Here is a 22,580-nt window from a genome sequence, read left to right on the forward strand (position 1 = left end):
GCTCGTGCACTTAAGCGTCAGTACTTAGTCTTGCAGCACTGCGCTTATTGATGCTGTCTGCTGTAAGGTCTTGAAAGAGGATGATGATGAGTGTAGACTAGATTTTAGCGGATGAATATTCCTACACACCTGTAACTCCATTCAAAAGCAATCTCCAAATGCCGTGCTTTAACCGCGCGCGGACCAGCTCTCCAACTTAATTCAGACTAGAAATGTGTGCTCTGCTGCATTGATGTGTCTCCTCTTTGCCGTTAACATTAAGTGGTTTGTTCTCTCTGTTTTTGTGTTTTTCAGGACCTGCAGTAAGTACCGTGGATTTTACACTTGGGTCAACAAAGTTAAGACACATTTTTTTCCCCCCCACTTTTTTTGTGTCATTTCTCAAAAACAGCTTTTTCTGTTGGACGTGTGTCTGGAAGGAAAATTGGTCCCAGATGCTGCTGCTTTTCCCCCTGATTGTAGGCAAATAGCTTTAAAAAAAACAAACCCGCAGCTTTAAAAATGCCTAACTTGCTGCCCTAAGGGGCTTGCAGTCATTTTGAACTCGTCCAATATTCAGTAAAAATACCATTTGCTTTTTAGAGGGTTGTTTGGTCAGTCTCCTTTTAAGGAGAAATGTAAGTGCCATGATAATGTATTAATATTACATTAATTAATGTAATTAATTAATTAATGTGTTGATATTTTTAATTCTAACCTAGTCTCACTTCTCCCATCCATTGTCTCACTCGGTTAATAATGAGCATAATTAATGACCTTGTTAGCCCCACAAAGTTTTGTTTGTCCAGAAAAAAAAGAAGTGTAGCTTTCTTCTTTCTCTCTTGATCTATTTGGAGAGTAATTAACTTTGCTGTTTGTGCGACCACAGAGCCTCTATAGTGAATGCATTGTATGAAGGACAGGTTAAATGTGTGTTAACTTATCTTCTCAAGAAAACTTTCAAACATGCCTGTTCTGTCCCGTCTCTATGAAATTTGCTTTGCTCTCCCATTGTTCTTGGGGTGAGAAGGCAGCATTCAACCTATGTCCATACAGGTATTGTGGGAGAGATTTTCAAAGGAACCTGTAGGAATTAGGCACCCACCGTCCACTGAATTTTTTTCCCCCAAAATGTGGACAAAAGGTAGGCAGTTAAAGCCTTCAGCAGCTTTTTGACAATCCTTCCCTGTACACTTCCAAACTGCCCATGCTTTCTGAATAAGCACTTTAATGGCATAGACAATCTTCTTCAAATACCATTTCCTTCCTACTAAGCCTCAGTGAGATGGGGAGGATGTTATTTCAGTAAACTCTGAAATTCATTTGTGAACCTGTTGGGGTTTTTTTTCGGTTTTTTTGGCTGTCCAAGTCTCTCTGTCTCTCCCCCCACCCCGCTTTCTCTTCTGTTTGAAGCCGTACGCCGTTGATGAAATACAAGTTAAATGTTTGGCTTGTAAGACCAGCAATTTTGCTCTCCGTGGGTTTTGACAGCATTTTGTGTTCAAGTTGTAGTTAATAGGCATTTAGATCTCTTGAAGTTTTATTTGTCTGTCGTGTTTATTTTTGAACCTGAGAAGTTAAAAGAGGAAATCTGGCAAACTTGCCATTTGGTCTGGCTTCCAGCGGGAACCACACCAAAACAGAACAAGTGATGGTTTTGGCCAGACCCGTCCTGAAGAGAGGCCTCAAACCTAGTCCAAGCTCGCATTTTGTTATAAATTGTATACAACAGGAGCAATGGCCGGATGCAGGCATATGTGGCTTGCAGCACTACAAAACCTTGTTGCGGCACTACAAAACCTCGTTGCAGCACTACAAAACATGTGCCTGGTACATGAAAATGTGCCCTGTACTGCAGATTTGCAGTTTGGGGGGCAAAATTTGCTTCCAGAAAATCCCAGTAGCATGAAAAAACACCAAAACGCTGTGAAAAAAGCAGCATGGTGCACACTACAGGAGTGTGCGCCTGCAGATATGGAGGCTTGGTCCTCCAGGGACACACGAGTCTCTCCCCTCCTTTAGCTCCACTCTGGCTCTTCCAGCATGTCAGGAGCTGGGAGAAGCGGAGGAAAAGCAGTTTGCCCAAAGCGGGGCATTTTGCCCCATACCGAAGCACACGTACAGACGTGTGCATAGCAGCAAAAAGTAGCAGCACAAGTTTGTGTTGCTACTAGTTTTGCTGCTGTGAGTGCATGCCCTTGCATATGGGGACACACCCAATCCCAATAAATGTAGGACTTTGTTCTGGGGGAAGCTCAAACACATGAATTTCCCTTTTTAGTCTGTATTTAAGAGTGTAGTCTATCAGGAGAATGGTTTTTCTGTAAATATTCACTAGTTAAAAACTGCCAAGCCATCCCTTTTTTCTCCATCATAAACCAAGTATGTGGGTCTCTCTAATATAACGAAAGGGGCATTTATTAGGGAAAAACAATTTAAAATCAAGCGACTTCTAGATTACTTGGCGCTGAGCATAGTTGGATATTGGCTCCTGAGCCTCCCTGCCATGCACAAAAGTAGTCTATGTTTTTGCTTCTTCAGCAAGATCTTTATATATGCTACTCAAACAGAGCTAAGCCATAAGGCTTCATATTAAAGACATTCTACGCTGGATTTATACCAGTGTCACTGAGAGCAGAATTTAATTCATGGAGCTTTGTATGGTAACTTTGGCATGATCCTTACAGTGACTAAAGGTGCTCTGTTGATGAAACTTTTGCTGTTCAATAGAAATAGATGAATATTTTCAAATAAGATTTAATTCAGGAATATGGGACTTTTTAATTTTTACTTGAAAGAAAAAGAATGCTATCTACTTAAAACTCAATATTATATATATTCTATCTAAATAGTCTTCATATATATGTTTTCATTCTCTAGATAGATAGATAGATGTAGTAGCATATATATCATGTAGCACACAGTGAAAGCTGAGATTCTCATTTGGCAATCAAAGGAAATGAATCCTGACTATTGACAAAAAGAAAAAGTAATGCTGTGCATAGGCTGTTCAAGCTGAACTGAGTTAATAAAAAGTAACATACAGCACACAGTGAAATCTGAAGTTCTCATTTGGTAATTGGAGGCAGGCACACAAAATGCTGGGCCCACGTACAAAATGAGAACCTATATGAATGAAGTGGTCAGTGGTAATAATATCAGATATTACAAACAACAGACATGGGTAGATAGATATCTTTTAAACGTGTGCATGTGTACATGCTACATATATACATGTTTAAAAAGGCATACACACAAATCGTGTATCTATGTGTATGTATATATGTGTGTATACATATGATCTGTGTATATATTTCATGTATATGTACACATGTACATACTATATATGCATGCTAAAAAGACGTACGTCATTCATATATATGTATTTAGCATGTATGTGTATATAGAGTATCTACATGTATGTACACATGTATATATAGTATATACGCATATACACAGATCATATGTATACATACACACATATACGATTTGTGTGTATGCCTTTTTAACGTGTGTGTGTATATCTATAGATAGATGTGTATATGTAGATGTGTATAAACACACACACACACACATGCCCATTTAAAAGACATCTGTCTACCCATGTCTGTTGTTTGTAATATCTGAAATTATTATCACTGACCACTTCATTCAAACAGGTTCTCATTTTGTACGTGGGCCCAGCATTTTGCGTGGTTGCCTCAGATTACCAAATGAGAACCTCAGATTTCACTGTGTGCTGTATGTTACTTTTTATTAACCCAGTTCAGCTTGAACAGCCTATGCACAGCATTACTTTTTCTTTTTGTCGATAGTCAAGTTTCATTTCCTGGTTCCCACGCACTGTTGAATTTCAGATGCTGCATGGGGGAGACTTCATACACAAACAAGGCTGGTTTCTCTCACCCCCTCCTCCTTTTTAGGAAAATGTCTAACGTTTTATTTTGTAAAGCACTTATAACAAACCCTAAATTTGTGGCCTAAACAGCCTTTAACAGAGACCTTTTAAACTCTAAAAAGATGTCCCAAAACCCACAGAATCACAATATTAGTTTATTTAAAACAGTATTGCATTTAGGCCTATTAATTTCTTCTGTTTCTTAATTCCCCCCCCACCATTTTCTCTCTTTTGTCCATAAGGAATTGATTACATCCTATATATATGGTATCATATTAAGTTGAAAATGTATCCTCAATTACACTGGGCACTAGCAGTAGTCCTTCTGGTGTTTTATTTTTTGGCTGTCTTAAATTAGTTGCATATATGTATTATTAGAATCTGTGGTATGGTATTTATGGCTGTTAGATGATTGATCATTCTGCCTGCAGAATAAGGAATGTGCTATTCAAATATGCCATAAAGCCTCTGTTTCAGAGGATATTAAAATCACATGCTGAGTAGGAAATTTCTGCAACCTGAAGGATAGATTTACCATATGCTATAATTAAATATTTACCATACCAACTATTAACAAACATTATATATTAAGGGAGAGACCATGGAAGCTTACCAATCAATGAAGTTTATGAATGACAAGCATTTTTTCTTGATATATTTTGTTGGGCACAAGTCTTCATGAGAGTCTTTCTGCATATGTTATCCTAAGGTGTTGATTTGTTAAAAAGGTTGCCATTGCTTTGCAATTAATGTCTTATTTCTGGATGAATGTAAATGCTGTAAAATGTGTGTTGACGGCTGTAGCGTCACATTAACAAAATTAGAAGCTCTTGTATTTTGTGTTGAAAGATGGGTGTTTTCAGTTAGAACCACTGGTGTAGTAAGACATATGTGGGTGTAGCTACCGCTGCATTATGCCACCCTCCTGATGTCACATAGCAGCCCATGATATTGCCTCCTATAATCCTCATCTTCCTGTTTGTGAGGTATTGGATTTGTAAGAGTTCTGGCTTGAAATCCATGCAACGTTTTATTTAGAGCACTCCCCTCTGCAGCCACACGTATACACGCTCATACCCCTGTTCCTGTGGGTAATGGCATATTGTGTTTAGGTGGAGATGCCCCTTAGAAACACAAGGGGAGAGAAAACAAGGAAGGTCGTTGACTGACTTTTCTCTTGCTCTCTGCTGTTGTTGCAGAGATCTTAACTTCCCGTTCCACAACATCCTGAACAAGGGAAGCACCCAGAGCAGGGTTGGGAAATCGGTCCTTTCCCATGGAAAACCAATGAGAGAAGGAAGTTGAGGAAGTGGGGAAAAAAGCACCACTGAAGGTGAAGCTTGACTTTACCTGTGCTCCCTTCAGGGCAGGTCCAGGTTTGGCGGCTCTGATGGCATTGCTTTCCCATGCCGTGCTGGAGCTGCAAAGCCCTCCACTGGAACAGCGTTGCGATACCAGGCCGCCTTCTCTCTCGAGCCTCCCTGCAGGAGCTGCCCCTAGCAAAGCAGGATTAACCTGCCTTCGGTTCCATGGTGGCATCACTGTTAGGACCTGGTGTGAGCCCCGTCCATCCACATGCTGCCATTGATCTGCTTAATCCCAAGTTGCCCATTCCCATCCGGCGAGGAAAGCTCCTCTTCTAGCAGCTTGGACCCAGGGACACTGAGTTCCTGTGCCCAGGCCACTGAGCTGTCCACATTGCAATGTGCTGCTACGGTGCGGGGAATACGACTGACTGACTTGTTCTTGTTATCTTGCTTGTTCACTCACCACAGGGGCAGTCTGGACGAGACGGTTATCCGGTAATGCTGCCAGTCTTTTTTTTTTAAATTCTCTTCTAATCTACACCTTGCGTTTCACTCTGCCTTTTCTGTCAAACACTGCTCTTTGCCTCTCTTATTTTTCTTTCCTTCCACATTAACAATGACAGCATTTAAGAGATTTAATCTTAGAACTTTAGAGCAGGTTGTATATTTACATCACTGGTGATGGGCTAAATCCTCGCCTATGGTTTTAGGTAAGCCTTAGTCAGACATTGACCTTTCCCAGAGGTTTCTGGACAACACTCTGAAATTCACCTCAAGTTCATTCACAACTAGGAAAGGGCCTCTCTGCATCTATGCACATGGTCCCTGGGCACCTATACACATGCTCCGGGGGTGCAGTGGGTGCTTTAATTAAAGCAGCTCTGAGACCCACTCTAATTAAAGTGCCGGGAGCATCTTGTGTCTAAGTGTCCCCGCGTTTCAAAATAGCGGCAGGGGCACTTTATCTAAAGCTTGCTCAACGAACTTTAGCTAAAGTGCCCCCACTGCCATTCTGAAGTGCGGGGATGCTGATACACAAGATGCAGGAGGCTGGTGCAGCACAGGACATACCACACCCCAGCAGACTCGATTAATCGAGTCTGCTCTGCCGCGCTGGAATTGCAGTGCCTCCAAGCAGCCTCCGCACTTGTATATAGGCACCCAGTGTGACTGGGACTTGCTGCAAAGCTATTTGGCTTCAAGATGTAGGTCAGCACTTGTAACTCTAGCGCCTTTTGTTGTGAGCTCATTGCCAAGCAGTGTTGGGCTAGGTCAGTATTTGGAGAGCAGGACCGCTTGGGGAAAGCCTTGGTGCTGGGATGAGGATGTAAGGGGTGCTGCACTGTCAGAGAAGTGCTTTTTTTCCAGTGCGACTTAAACGGTCAGAACCCTGGCTTGTGGCCATTGCTGCAGGAGGAGAGGCATGACCTTCATTCTGGCCAAATCCTGAATGGTGGCCTTGCATCTGCCTTTCTGACCTATGCAATCGTATTCATTTCGGCAGCCAAGGACTCAAACCTCAGCGATCAGCCTGTGGGCCCAGTCACTTCATGAAGCCCACAATGCAAGTCCATTACTACAGTGCCCTGCTGCAGCAGCTGCAGGATAGGTTTTAGTCCAGGAAAGCATTTAGGTTTCCTCTTCCTGTAGCGGATGCCTTTAAAAAAATAAAATAAAAAGTGTTGGGAAAATGCATTCTCCCTTCTGCTCCTTCTTGTGCACTGGCTCGATTCTACTTGGTCTCCTGCAAGCTGCAGCGAAGTCTATTGTGTGATGGATGGATGGCTCAAGTGAAAGTGATTAAGAGGGAAATTAAAAGCTTTTCCACTTTTCATTTCCCCCGAACTTGTTTTAGCTTCCCCTGGGAGGAGATCAGAGATTCCCCAGGGACTCCGGCCTCCCAGATTGGGAAGTGCAGCCGTGTGCTGATTTTGTAGAACAAGCCTTTTATGCCATTACCTTGATAAGTGGAAAGTATGTAGCTGCCTCACCAATTGGTTTTAATAAATTAAACTCAATATAAAACCCATCTGAAAGGAACAGTTGGGGGCCTGTGAGTTCCTTTGTAATAATTTATAGCAAATAAGACTGCTGACTCTACGGGGAAATTACAGCTACTGTGCATGCAACCCATACCCACTCAGCACGGCCTTCTGTCTCCTCCTAGTGGGGTCAGTGGCATCCTAGAGGTTGAGAAGCAAGGTGTGATTGGGGGTTGCTGGCCTGACCACTTATTCAGGCAGTAGAGGCTGATGCTTTAAAATGCAGAGCCCCCACACTCACCTCTGGCAGGCCAGTGGCCTCAAAACATTCAGCGTCTGCCTCATGCAGTATTTTCCAGGCTCGGTACGGAGAATGGAGATAGTGGCTGGCTTCTGTTTGGGCTGTTAAATGGAGACTGGTGTGTGTGCCATCCCACCGGCTTCTATCATGAGTGATTGATATCACAGTGATTTAGCTTGTCAGAGTTGTACCTAAAAGGCAGGACTTCTCCCTTTTGATTCGTTCTGCCTCTACAGCTCAGATCATCTGCTGCAGATGCTCTGTCTGGGTCTGTCCCTGCCCCCATACCAGGCCTCCAGCTTTTCCTGAGGATTTAGCGCAGTGGTTCTTAGTGAGGGTGCAGTGGGCTGCCTTGAGATCCTTTCAAGGATGCCAACAATGCCAGGTGCCAAGCCTGAGTCACATAATAAAACCCAGAGATTTCAAGTAGGAATCCCTGGTGTTAAAAAGGCTTCTGACCTGTCGTGGCCTTCCCAAGTTCTTTGCAAGAGAAGAATTCATCTATTATGTTTTCTGTCATCAGAAAATGAGTGAAAACTAAGCTGGCACTTTCCAAAGGCGGCGATCTGTTGGGCAAGGGGCATCTCAAGAACCACAGAGTTGGTAGGTTGACTGCTGGTTCCCACCACTCCTTTGTATAGGATGGTTTCTCAGGGCTGCATGAACTCAATGTTTGCAGCATCTGAGCCCGTCCTGGCTTTTCCAGTGGCAACTGGGTCCTAGTCGTATCCTGAAGATGGCAGGAGCTTGGGACCTACTTTGTGCATCTTCAGGGCAAAGGTGACTTGGATCCACCCAGAAAGACTGACTGTCACCCCATCCCACCTGCCTTGTAGCGTAGAACCGATGGCTTAGTTTTCCTTCCCAACCTGGGTCCCCCAAGCAAGAGACTTTTGCAACAACTGGGGAGAACTGGTGACTCCAGAACAAAGGTCCATATTAAGCGGGGCAGACGCTTGCAGTGGAGGTGGCACCCAACTGGGAGCCAGCTGAACAAGGGAAGTGGCAGGAATGCAGAACTGGCTTATCAGAAGCTGAAATTTGTCATTTATTCCAGATGAGGCAGAAAGGTTGGGCCATCTGGTACCCTTGTCTGCTCCAGAACAGTGTGACTGAGCACACAAGTTAGTGCTGCCCGTGGGAAATGCTCTCTGTTCTTGTCCTCCGAGCCCATACTTAGCCAGGCCCAGCGCTGTTTCAGTGACGGACTCCTGGAACCCAGAAATGCCAATAGGAAAGAATTACTTTCGTGATGACGGGCCTGCCCTGAGTAAGAGTCACCGCTCACAGTTCCTACTTGGTCCCCAGTCACTTCAGCTCTCTGGGGCCTGACGGCCAAAGGGAAGCAATCAAGATCCACCTTCTCCTCTCCTTTTGCCTGCAGCCGGGAGGAAGGGCTTCCAGCAGCACCCTGAAAGCTGCTCTTTGCCTGTCAGGCAGGACCTGCCAGCAAGGCTGGCCGGATCTGCAAACCCAAACCCACAGTAGCACTGCCTCTCAACAGGAAGGCAAAGAGAATTCCTTCCCTGCAGTGGACAGTGGTTTTTGCAGCGACAAGGAGTCAAATAGAAACAAAGCAGTCATGGCCGTCCCGTGGGGTGAATGCCCAGCGCAGCATTCTGCATCCTGCTGCCTTGTGAAGCTTCCCTAAGTATTGTAGAGACTTGAGTTTGGGGTGATCAAAAATAACTTCAGGGCAGGCGTTCGTTGGGGAGAGGGGTTGTGCTGCCTGTCCCACCTTGGCTGACACTGTTGCTCGCCCACACGTTACGTAAACAAGAGGTTAGTTAGGCCACTGCTTTCCTTTCGGACCTCTCATTGTCCCATGCTGTGCCTGGTGACATGAATTCACATGCTGTCTCTGGAGTAGATTAGCACTGTGTCAGGATGCCCCGAAACGAATTGATTGTATACAGATGGAAAACACTTGGTGATGAGGTCAGTTCAGCTGCTTGCCCTCAAGTAAAGTGCAGGACTGTAGACTGCAGCCCACGATAGTGTGTTTGTGTGTGTGTGTGTGTGTTTACCCTGCCTGAGGATCTGCTGGGAAGATAACCAACAAAAATGCCCCGGTATTCTTGTTGCAATAGAAGGAAATGTTGGGTTTGTGTCTGTCACGTGAGTTCAGAAGGAGGGCGAGTATCTGCCCTTTGCTGTGTATGCCAAGCCTGGCTTTCTGCCACATGCTAGACCCTACGTTTACAGTTCCAGCTGTGCAGTTGGTAGGGCTGCATGGCTGCAATGAGCACTGCTTGATTTAATACCATGAGCGGGTATGGGGATGTTCTTGCTGTTGCCCTCTGCATTTCAGACCGTGGTGCATGGTGGTTTTGGTGGAGTTGGCTTGACTTCAAGTTTGGGGTCTAAAAAAAAATTCCATTTGTCCAAACATCTCTAGCAAATGTAAGTTTGGTTACATGAGGATATTACAATACAAACATCAAAACATTCTTTATTTGGTGTAATTAGTGCATGTGAAAGCCCTCATGACCTGGTGTTTATAATTTTAATTTTGAGTCGCTCAAATATTTTTGAGCAACAGAATTAAAAAAAGTCATGTAGAATGCAAGAGGGAGGAGACCAATTAGTGCTCTAAAGAAGTGTAATGGGATGCAAATACACGTGCGCTTTAATGCACAATAGCTTATTTTAATGTGCATTAAAGCATCACAAAAACACCAGGCGCTTTCACTAATGCACATTAAAATAGGCTAACACACCATTTTGTGGTACCTCACAATGGAGGCACTAAATTTAATGTGCACTAGCAAAAGTGCATTAGTGCACACGTAGATGTGCCCATGGACTTCTAAAAGAGAGAGAACTCAATAAAGAAACTTTGTGTTTTAATATAAATATTTCAAGAGGTTTCTTTGGACCTTAATTTTGTATTCTCTAGAAGAGGTGTAGTTCTTTTATGAAATGCTTACAGATTATTTAAGAAGTCGTAGAGAAGGGCTTATTTTTCCACTTAACTCACTCCTATTGTCCCTGTTTGTCCCTAACATGACAGAGATGGCCTTAAGGTTCATTGCTCTATTTCTATTTTAGTGTCATTCATTTGAGCCAGTTCTCAGTTCATGCTTAACATAGATCACAAGAACTGCGGTTTTTTTCCACCCCCAGGATTTTGTGCAATACAAGAATTTGGATTTGCAGTTTTTTTGGCACTTGCCTCGCTCTGTTATCCTCATTCCTACTATTTTGTTTGTATTGTATTTTTTCCTTCCCTGTAAAATATCATGTATCAAAGGAAATCAGGACTCTGTTTTATAAATTCTGGCTATGCTTAAAAGCAACCTAACTATGCAATTTGCTGAATCAACCATGTACATATGTTCTCAAAAAGAATTTGGCCTTTTTAGCTGGGAATTTTTGGGGACTTTTAAATTGAATCAGTGGGATACTAACTGCCTCCAGTGTGTATACATGAGACGCATATACCAGTATTAACATATTACTGTGCCCTGAAATAAGTTATACCAGTATCCAAAGCAAACAGATGATAAACTCTCCTGAGATCGCTGCCTGCAGTAGGAATTATTGCAGTCCCTCACCACAGACTGGAGGCAGTTTCTTTGCATTGAACAAAAGGGTCCCAAGAGGAAATCGGCTAACACCGGGGACATACAGCCTAAACACTGGTATAATTTAGAGATGAATGTATAGTTATTTGAGGGGTAACATGGAATAGGGCAACTTAAAACAGTCAGAGGGCTGTAGTTCGTGCATCTGTTCCACATTTACACCGGTAGATATGAAAACGTCATGTGTCTACACCATCTGTGCCCCAACGGTGGCACTCGCATTGCCAGCTTTCTAACAGCCTCACATAAGCAATTAAGAAAATTCTTCCTCGTGTGTGTGATTGCACTGGGAGTTTCTTGCATCGTCAGGCAGGAGAACAGGCCCCAGGACTGTGGAGTACTTCATGCTTCAGCAGCTCGTGCAAGAACTGTCTGGAAAGAGATGGTGAATCCACTCCCTTCCCCACGTTCTCCCTGCGTCCTAGTTCAGTCTCCACATCCTGCAGTGCACAGCGCTGTAGCCTGCCACCTATGTGTGATCATACTATCTCACGCTTCATTCCTTTTGCCCACTGTGCGTGCTCTCAAGATCTTTTCTCATTATCTTCGCTCAATATGTTTAAGGCTGCAAAGTATCCTGAGATGAGGACATATGCAATACAATGGGGATTAGATTTAGGCACATGCATGGAGCTAATGAGAGGTGCTCTCTTTGTAGAATCGAGTCTGAGTAAGGCGGGTTGAAGAAGTATAATGTATTAATTTTAATGCTAAGACAACAAGAAGAAACATGATTTTACTCCTGTAATTGTGTGGATCAACACTCAAAGGATCCTCAAAACTTCTGAGGCAGGAATCCACGATCGCTTACAGGACCTTCTAAATGCCAGTTTCAGATGGCAAGACAGCTGCGTTGTTAGCCCCTCAGAAGAGAGACTTTGGCTCAAAATTGGATAGGAGTAAATGTTGTAAAATGCTTAGAAGAGAAAACACTGCAAATGCCCCTTCCTTTTGTAGCTCTTTCTATGGAAACGATTTTCTTGCATGAATTAAAATCATTCCCCTGTGCCGCTTGCCAAACTGATAGACAGGTGTTGTCTCTCAAAATGGCAAGGGGTAGGAAAATATCTGTCTTTGTGCCTTATGTCGCTGGCTCCTCCGAGATGCATTCCCTTCATTGTGGAGAACTTAGACTCAGTCCATTGGTCTGATTGGATTTTAATTACACTGACAGGGATTAGAAGGTCAGTGACCTCCTTGAGACACTATGGCTTCTCTCTAGTACCCGAAGAAGTGAAACAGTTTGAGTGTTTTCTCCCTTTATGTGCTCCCTGTACCTCTCTCCCCTTTGTTTATACTCTAATGTCTGCGACTATGAGATTAGATCTGGGCTGGGCCCGCATCAGGTTTTGCCAAGGAAAACTCCTCCTCCAGTCATACAAAACCTGCGACTTGCCAGTCCACCATCTGTCCCTGCCTGAGCCAGGGCTGAAACTGTGTTGGTAGCAAGCTCGTTGAACTCGTACAGCTTTGGGCCCTTATTCAGGAGAGTCAGCGGGATCAGAGCAGCACGTTGAGGAAAGCAGGTATGTAGATCTTCATTTATGTTTTCAGTGCTTAGAGCTGTGCTTGCAGAATTAGACGAGAAGGAGGGTCCAGTGATTGCAGCACTAGCCTGAGACTTGGAAAGACTTGGTTGTCTGCTACAAGCTTCTTGTATGGCCGTGGTCAAGTGGCTAAATCCATTTGTACCTTGGTTCCTCATCTTTTCGTTGGAGTAAGAGGGGGTAACTTCCTATCCAAAACACCCCTGTGTTAAGGATCGCAGTGCATTCACGTTGCTTAGGGATAATGGAGGTCATATAAGTACCTAGAACATATAGACCAGGCCTTTAGTTGTGTTCAAAACTCTTTCCTGCGCACGTAGTAATTCAAGTTGCTATTAACAATTCAAAGACTGTCCCTAAATTTCCGCTGGTTTCAGTGTCAGTGTTGTGTGTACAGAAAATGCAGAATCAGCCTGCCGTAGTTACAGTCCTGAGAGTTAAGTCTCGAGCCTGGGGCTGAAACTTGGTATAAAACCGATTTCAATCTAGAAGCGGTTTGAAAATGATGGAGTTAGATTTGCTGTATGGGAATAATCAAGTGTAAAAGAGCAGAGGTAGGAGAGTTGCCCACTCCTCCTTGTGCTGTGCAGCTCAAACACTTGCCGTGGTTCCAGGAAACCATGTCTTTAAGTGAATTGTGAGCAGGACTGACTGGGCTCTGCAAAGTTATCTTTTTTTTTTTTTTTTTTACAAATATGTTTAATGGAGAAATGGCTGTGCACCATGTTCCAATAGGCTTTCCTGTGGACGAATCCACTGAATGGATGGAAGTGCTAAGATATACTGGCTGATGTGACTGAGGGTGTTAACGTTTTATTATACCAGGCTAGATTTTATCATAGTACCAGACAGACAACTGGCCTGTATTTAGGGTCAATATGGACATCAGTTAGCTTAAGCCTAAGCAGCAGAAGCCTTTCTGAGTGCAGATGGAGTACTTGCATGTTTAACTTGAACCAGATGCTCATGTGCTTTGCTGAATCAGAGGCTGTATCTCTTGGGAGTGAATTTGGCCACAAAGCGTGTGTGCTGCAAGCACTGGGCTGCCAGAATTGAAGGCAGAGTCGCTTAGTTGAGCTCTAGTTAATAGTTTTGCATTTCAGCAGCAGTTGAGAAGGGCACCAGCACAGCTTTGCTGCTGAAGTCTGTGGCCCTCAGGGACAGGACTAGTGGCATCTAGTCCATGTTAAAGGCCATTGCCACATTGCTTCTCCCAGAGATAAGAATGCAGGAGCAGGTGGAGCAAGAAAGGATGCATTTGCATCGAAGGCACTGTGTTTTGAAAAACAGAGCTGCAGGGGACTTCAAGAGGTCTTCTAGTCCGACCCTCCACTCCAGGCAGAACAGCTTTGCCTGTCTCAGTGGGATGGATTTTTTCTTTTTAGGTTTTCCAGGTAGCGATGGTTTGTGTGAGTTTAGTTTGCGTTTCTTCCTGCGCGGGCTGCTCGGGCTCAGGGATTTCATGTAATGGCGAATGAACCACACTTCCCACCTTGCAACGTGCCACCTCTGCGTGACATTGCGCTGCACTGCTCCTTCAGGGCAGCGCATGGAGTTCACATCACCCTCCCCCGCTCCCCAAGACCACCTTGCAACTTCACACTATCAGAAGGAGACTCCAGTTACCCTCTTACCCTCAGCTACATTATTTGGGTGAAGAGGCAGGAAAGGGTCCTCTTGGAGCTGCAAATTACTTGCCTGTTTCCAAATCTTCTGGACATCTGCTGGCTATAATGCCATAATGGATGAGTTTAAAACAAAGCTGTACTTGCATCTCAAAGTGGACAGTATTTGAACCCAAGCTGCCTTTGGGCAGTGTGAATTTATATTGGTTTCACTATAAAAATAAGGGTTCCCTCCACCCCTAGTTCGAATACTGGGCCTCTTGCTTGTTAGCAGAAAGTCAGCATCCTCCACGGACGTATCTGAGACCTCCTCAAGCTAGCATCTGCTGCCCTGAGAGCAAGCCGAGATGAACAGTTGACAGCAAGAGGACTGGGAAAGGTGTTTTTGAACTGGCAAGTGCACCATGCAGCTTCTCTATCTGCCCTCACCTGGGATCGGGGAAGACTCAAGTGCTTCACTCCCCAGCGGCACGGCAGCTCCTTGCTTGTCACGGTGTGCATGCAAAGTCTGTCATTGCTGGTGGATATTTGTTTTTCAAAATTAATTTTCCAGGACCAGACGTATGTGCCTGGTGGACCAGAACTGCCTGGATGCAAGAGTCCCGGCTGGCTGGCTGGGCTCTCTCTCTCCCTGGAGCCGGTTTTCTTCTGAAGTTTTGAAGTGCCCCCTAGCGTTCTGCAGGCTGCCCAGCAGCAGCAAAGCTGCGTGCAACCCGTTCCCAGGGGTTAAACTCCTTCTGAGTAGTGTCCCCACAGCACGGGATCTAGCAAGTGGGTGTTAAGCAGTTAATCCACAGGGGAGGTGAAAAGCAGATGGAAAGGACCCAAGCCATAGACACCATCAAGGGCCAACCAAAGCAAGCCATTGTATTCAGCCACTGGCCAGCCGGAAAAAATCCTTTCAGTGGCTTTGTGGAGCAGACCAGAAGGCCGGTTCTGCTAAGTCTCACTGGCACCAGCCTGCCCATGATGGGGGAAAGGAGCAGGGGGGCTGGGGAAACCAGAACAACACATTCGTTTAGAAAGAGAGGAAAGCTCAAAATGCTCACAGGGCTCCTATAGCCTCGGACAGGGATTTGGGTGTTGCCCCTTTTTTTCTGTCCTCCGATACATTCTCAGTAACACCTGAGCCGACTGTGCTGTTTCGGACACAGTATGCGAGAATTGTGCCCTGAGTGAGAGAAAGCAAAGTGTATTTAACGCAAAAGAAAAGTAGAGATTCAAAACCCAGCTCTTAATAACAACATGCACACATCAGAGTAAGACACGGCTGTGGAAAAGTTGTACTTGTTAACTACCAATATTTAGAGCGTAATGAAGCCGTTAGCCGAAGATCTCTGAATGCGAACCATTTATGGGAGGGTGGGGGGCGGCTGTGAGCCATTGTGTAAATGCCCACAGCCACTGTCACTAAGAGTGGAACAGCTGAAAGCAATGCTGTAAAACCAACGGCTCAGGACAGAAAAGAAAGAAAATGCTGAACTCCATCACATTCTTCTCTGCGCAGAAGTAACCTAACGGTTGTGAAAAGTAGCATGTGGTCAGCAGTAATTGGGCACTCGGTGTTATATCCACGGCACAGTGTAACTGCTCAGTGCTGAGCGCTGTGCACTTCTGATCAATGATGGGTTTTGCTAGACTTCACCACAATACACGTCGTAAACATGCATGGACAGACCAGCAGACGCTCCTGAAGAAGGGCGACCGTGCCTGAAAGCTTGCTAAGAACGTTTTTTTCAACTACTCAGTTGGTCTAATAAAAGATATCACATCCACTCAATGAACCTTGCCTGAATAGACCTAGGTATAAACATCACACTTGGGTCTCCATGTACAGCTTGCATATCAGGTCTTTGGCCAGAGGTCCGAGTGAGAAGGTTGCAAAACATTTGAACAGGCCTGTCTCCCTGTGCGAAGTGAGCATTAAACACTGTGCACGGTGCTGTGGTTGGTCACCATGATGTGCCAATGATGGAGAAGGGTATCCATGGAGGGGGTGATGGGTCTGGCAGAAGGTGACATGAGGCATCATAACATGAATACCACCAGCCTGGACTCATCCTCCCGGTCCACCCCTTCTGTTGCCGTCTACTGGAAGGACCTGACAGCTGTGCCTGGATTGAATAGTCCTAGAAAATCAGGAAGCTGCTGCTTCCACCTCTGCCAAAGCAGATTCTACTTCATCACAAAGTGAGGTCTCTGGCCCTGAACAGGACTTTGGATTTGCGGAAGTGATTATTGGAACAGAACTTCTCTCGGAGGATAAATGCCTGCAGAAAGGACAAGGCCCCAGGGAACTGAAACTGGGTTCTTAATTGACTGAAATGTCGTCCCGTGGGCATGGATTCAGTAAGGTTGGGTGTCCAGGTTCATCAGTCCCAAAGCCAGGAAGGAAGTACTGCTGCAGAAGAGGAAGGGTGGCAAGATGTGGCCTGCGGTGCTTCCTCCTCTCTGCTCAGCTCCGTTGCCCTTGATTTGGGAGCTTAGCAAGTTCCTGATGCGTGGAGCAGTTGCTGTTGATTTGATAAGCTGCCCAGAAATCTGCTTGTTGGTGGGAATTTGTCCTCATAAAGCCAAAATAGAAATATACAGATCGGCTTTAAAGAAAGCCAGGGCAGGGGGTGCTTTCTATCGCTCACCGTGGCAGTGCAGACAGCCTCATCTGGGGAGAGAGGAGAGAGAAAATGAAGACCAGATGCAGGAGCAATCTTCCATGCAGACCTTTCCAGCTAACCTTTCAATGCAGTCAAACCTTCCCATTATTAACTGTTTAATGAATTCAAATGGAAGAAATGAACCCTGGCTGCTTGATGCTTTTAGCAGCAGATTGTACCCATCAGTGTCTCCTGGCACAGTGCTCTGGGGCTGGGGACTATATCAGGGCAAATGACGTGAACTCTGGCCAAGAGGCTTGGAAACCTCCAGAGCAGGCTAGACGGACGGGTAGGGAAGCTCTCTAGGGCATTGTTCCCCAGGGAGCTGGGGGTGAGAGGCTACAGCATTTAGAAAGGGTGAGACCCCATGCAAAGAAACTGCCCCCAGGCTGCTGTGCTCTCCCTCCACCCCCAACTTTGTGCCGTGGCAGCCTGACCACATGGCCCCTGCAGTCCCAGTCCTGCTCCTGGGGAGCGGAAGAAGCTGCTGGCCGAAGAGTCTTTCAGACGACTCCACCTCTGCCCAAGCAGGGTGCTGGGGTTACTGATTTGGAAATGCGTCCCAGGACTCTAGCAGCGAGGACCAACTGCAGGGCTTGGTCCCGCAAGGAGACCTGGTCACTGGCGTCCCCATGCAGTGGGCCACATCGAAGTGCCAGCAACCAGCAAAGCGTTCTGCTTTATCAGAGAACCACAGATGTCACTTGGAAAATGTGCTCCTTCCCTCCCCTGTGAAAAGCCCCCCAAAGTCGTGAGAAGAAATGGGTAGGACCCCAAACCCTGGCTTTCTCTGTCCATGAAGAGCAGAACCAGTACAAAGGATCCAGGCTGAGCCAAGATTTAGAGGCAAACTTGAGAAGCATCAGCCCCTCTCTGGATAGGGGTTCAGTGCTGACGCTGGATTTGAGCCTCTCACTGGTACTAGGAAATGATTCCCTTGATACAGTAGTTCACTTGCTGTTGGACTGGAGTTTTCCCTTCGTTGCAATGGACCTTTGAGATCTGGAGCTTTTCTCAGAGGTCTTCCATTGGCCTCTCCTGCTCGTTCCTGACCTGCAGCAACTCTTCCGTGACATCCTAATCATCGTGCAGCAATAACAGGGAGGTCCCAAGCAGAGGAGTGTGACCTCACCCAGATGAGATGTATTAAAGAACAAAGAAGCTGCTTCATACCAGGGTCAAGAGAGAGCTGGGGAGAGAACTACCAAAAAAAAAAAAAAAGGGGGCATGAAAGCGGAGTTCGCTGGTTTTCATAAGCCTTCCTTGTATGTTAGTGAGTCTTCATAGTTGCACATGGGTGGTGTCCATCTGAGCGTAAGCCTGGTTTTGAGTTGCAGGCGGGAGCCCAGAGAAAATTGTTCCTTGGTTTTTTACCTTGATGGGCCTTCTTGGGAACGAGCAGAGGGGGACGGTTCTCAAGCGTGGCCAATTAAACCCCAATTCGCTGAAGCGTAAACTCAAGGAATGAGAGTAAAGGGACATGTAAAAATTCAGCTGCCTTCCCCAAACTGCTGCAATACCTCAAGCCTTTATAGTAACCACCTTCATTTTGAAAAGCCAGTACTTCGAGGCATAGAAAACAAGGGTTGGAAAGGACCTCAGGAGGTCACCTAGTGCAACCCCCTGCTCAAAGCAGAAATATCCCCAACTAGGTCATCCAAGGCAAGGCTTTGTCTAGCTGGGTCTTAAAAAACACTTATGTTGATGGAACAAACTGATGATGCCCAAAACCATTAAAAAAAGCTGCTTGCCAGTGTTTATTATTTGTACCTAAGAGCCCTACTTGCAAATCAGGCCTCCGTCGTGCTAGACGAAGCAAAAAGACTTAATTCAGTGCTTCCGTTCCATGTGGCACTGCTCCCATCCCGTGAATAACCACCCAGTAAAACCTGCCTGCTCAGGTGTGTTCCCGGACCCCCGCTTCATCGGGAAAGGCCGTTCCATTAAGGTTGTGATCAATCTGACAAGCTGTAACTGAACCTAAGTTGATGGCTTAAAAACATAATCGTTTTTAAAGGATCCATGTAATGCACTCAAGTCTGCTCTTGGCTGTGCTGTGATAAATCTGGAGTGGTTCCACTCAATTTGGTTGGTCTCTGTGTAGAGATGCAACAGGAACACCGCACACGAGGATGGGAAATTCTGTTGTTAATTTATTTTAAAGAAAGAAATTGAAGCGCAGTGTTGTTTGACCACGGATATCTCAGAGCGGCAAGGGCTGAATGCAAAAGAGGAATCCATTCTTTAACTGGTAAAAAAACTCCATAATGGAACTGGTGGCAGCTTTCAATGCTGACCACAGGCAACTGAGTTTTCTTCCTGAGCTATTAGACATTTTGGTTGTTGTAGATAACTCAGCACACGTAAGCCATTTATGCAAGCCTCATAAATGCGTTAATGCAGACAGGCTGGTCTACAAGAAATTAATACCAGATGCCAAGGAACAAACCTTTACTGGAAGCCCCTAGTCCTGACTGTGGTCATTATTAGTAGCCCAAGAAAGCCAGTGCTCCCAGCAATGTGATTAGCTAAGCTCTTGGAAACACAACACACACAGTGACACAAGGAACTGCTCATAGTGGGGGATTCAGAAGCTATTCAAAACATGACAGCCTGATAAATTTGATGGATTGTCAACATCTGTGCAATAATCACTCTGTCCTAATAACTCAAGATCTCACTAGAGCACTGAGGGAGGCCCGTTCAGGATGCAAGTGCTTGTCCAATACTGGAGTGCTGCAGGTACTGTATAGCCACCATTCATCCCGCGCACAGAACAGGACACCGGGCAGCTGCTTAACTCTTCAGCATTTTAAGACACCACATGTGTGGTGTCTCCTCTAACCTGCATCTGTCTTTGAAATATTAAGGCTCTTGTTATGGTGTCATATCCTTTACTGTAGTTCGTAATGCTGCAAGCCCCCATTGGAAGATCGTTACTCGCACAGCTTGTTCTGTTTACTTCAGCGGTAGGTAAAGTAACTCATGTGCGTGATTTTAGACCCTGTTAATAAGACCTTTACCTGCATTACGACACGGCCCTGTGTTTAGAAGGGGAAGCAAGCAGTCTGGGCAGTTCTGTTGGTTGTATTCTCTTTTTTTCATAGTATTTTTAATATAAACTGTGTCTGGATGACCAGTTGTAGTAAAGTATCCTTACAGAAACACTCTTTACATGGAATATGTCAAAACTAACTGCCAGGCCTAGTCCTGATCAGCGTCTCTTTCACAGTATCCAACCTCTCCTCCTTCCTGTCCTATACAGGAGCTCTTGCTATCAGCTTGAGTCCTGTCACTACCTTTGGGCTATTTTGCATTCTCCTTCCAGATGCTTTTGAAAGATGCACCCAACCAAGCAATAATGGGAAAATGATGTGAATGAGTGGAAGGCAGCTAAACGCTGTGTACAGAAGCATTTCACTCGTAACTCAGCTGCTGCAAGAGCAAAAGGTGCTGGGCAAGTGTCATGAGAACTAGGGTTGCTCCAAGACCGACTTCTGGGAGTAGTTTTGGTGGGGGGATCGACATGGAGCTCGCAGTAAAGATGCAAAGGCAGGGTTCAGGAAACAGTAGAAGATCAAGCCGTATCCAAACTCTCACTTCCATCTGTTAAAGGCACCTCGTGGCCTTTATTGTAAACCGCTTTTTTTGAGTGACACTTCCTGCAACAGAGTGCGAGGCTGCAAGGTAGACCTCTAGCTGCACTTGGACTAGCTGTCCTGTGTTAAATAGCGCGACCCCTGCAACTGGCCTGGCTGGGCTTGTTCCAGAGTGCTGCCGTCTGTTTAGCATTATGGCTCGAGTTCCTAGCAAATTGCTGTTACTTTCTGCTCTGTTTCCATCAAGGAATTGCTACAAACTGCCCGGCAGTCTGGGCACTTCTTGCTCCTGGGAACACGATCAGGAAACATTAACTTGAGCCTATTAACACAGAAGTCTCCATTCTCAGGGAGGTGCTAGATGTCATTTCCATGGTGTCTCTGTGTGGAGATCATTCATTGAACAACCACCTACTTCTGGTGTTGAGTAGGACTCCTCCACCAGCTGCAATATGCTGGGGAACAACCTCCAGGGATTTTAAGATTCCCATGTTACCAGAGCCGTCTCTGGCGCCTTCTGTGTATGACACTGGAGTTTAATGTACTTGTCTGGATTTCTTCCTGCACTGGGTCAGGTGGTATTGCAGGATTTCATGGGATCCAAGGGATGGGTTTCATGGAACTTGTCCTTGCCACATGCTTCCCAGGGACCTGCAGCATGTCAGCTGGTTTCGAGGCCGTCTTTGACTCTATGCACAAGAGCATCAACCAGGGAATAAGAAAAAAGGACCCGATTCATCAATCTGCACCTTCCCTTCCAGATTAAAGGAACGACTATCAAGGCGATTGTTTCTCTAACTCTAGTTGGCTTGAAATAAAAGCAGAGTCATAAAATCAAAGCAACGCTGAAGCACCCCTGGAATTGGTTGTAATAAATTGGCTTGCTGCTCACGGCAATTACTGGGGTAGTGAAAGGAAACATCCCATTTTTCACTGGGTAAGGTATTATTTGATGCCACCTACAGGCAGTCTGCTGAAGCAAGCAAGTTCGGAGGAGTAATGCGGAACTTCCTTTGGAGCTGCAGACCGTATGGAAAGCACTGACTTCCCATGGGGGGCTTTATTTCAAGGGCCACCTCTGAAGGAGAGCAATTTGTGTTAATTATCGTCACTGCCCCCTGCAGTCGTCTGGGCAAAGGTTCAGGCAAACCTCACAAATGTCAAGTCCCTTCCTCACCAGTAGTTTGCTGGGTTAAATACACCTCTACTGTGCTACTTAGCACCTTGTTCCATGATCACTCACTTTCCTTTCAGGTGGAGAAATGAACCCCCAAGCTGATTGATCCAAATCCTTCTCCTCAATGGCTGGAGCAGAAATGCCTTCCTGGAGCTGTTCGGCAGAGCAGCATGGTGTGCTTGTTAAGCACCAGTGCAGTAATATGAGGGACATAAATCTTTGGGCTTAATGAACTGACGGAGCAGAGAGAGTCCTGGCAATGAGGCATTAATTGTGGGTACTGGCTGGCGTCTGGCCATTTGTCCACCCATGTCCTGCTTCATGTTGCATTGGGACTGCAACCAGCTCCAAAACCTTTGCACTAAAACTCCCCCTTGGGCCTCACCTGTTGGTTCTTTTCACACGAATGGTTCCCCTTGCCGGCTTGAAGTGCCAGAGGTCTGCGCGTCACTCGGTTGCATCTCTGGAGGTTATACCCAAGTAGAGGGAGGTGAGGTAATACGAAGTAAGGTTTCTGTGGCACTGAAAAATGCTTTGGACACTAAAGCTCAACTCAACCCACGCTAAGGCCTTGTTTGGGGTGGAGCAGTATCTTGTATGAGGACCCTCAGCTGATCTAACCCACCCGCCGGCTCTCAGCGTAGTGGGAATTTCAGGAAGGGAAGGGACCAGAATATGCTATCCTCATTATAAAGCCTGTCGAGCAAGTTGATGCACATTAGAGTTGCCTACAGGCTGTCGCATCTCTCCATGACACCTGGCCTTGCAAAGAGATCCATGGGACTCCATGCTGATGTTGCTGTCTGGGGGTGCGGGCAGTTGGGCCCTCTGCAAACAAGCCATGCCAACTAGCTAACTGTACAGCATCTGCTGTGCTCTGGGCTTTCATTTTAAAACTGAAGCACTGCTAAGCAAAGGCTAATT

The 22,580-nt window shown here is 45.6% G+C and overlaps 1 protein-coding gene across 1 annotated transcript in view; it reads left to right on the forward strand.

Annotated features, from left to right (window-relative positions):
• The window catches only part of COL23A1 (collagen type XXIII alpha 1 chain), a 317,718-nt gene that overhangs the window by 240,639 nt on the left and 54,499 nt on the right, over positions 1 to 22,580 (forward strand). Inside the window, exon 5 of the mRNA XM_090021020.1 lies at positions 5,653 to 5,679. Within this exon, the coding sequence (XP_089877146.1) occupies positions 5,653 to 5,679 (27 nt within the window). The remainder of the gene's footprint in view (positions 1 to 5,652; positions 5,680 to 22,580) is intronic.

The sequence above is a fragment of the Crocodylus siamensis genome, chromosome 10, assembly GCF_052110815.1.
Source record: "Crocodylus siamensis isolate JL-2025a chromosome 10, ASM5211081v1, whole genome shotgun sequence".
Lineage (NCBI taxonomy): Eukaryota > Metazoa > Chordata > Crocodylia > Crocodylidae > Crocodylus > Crocodylus siamensis.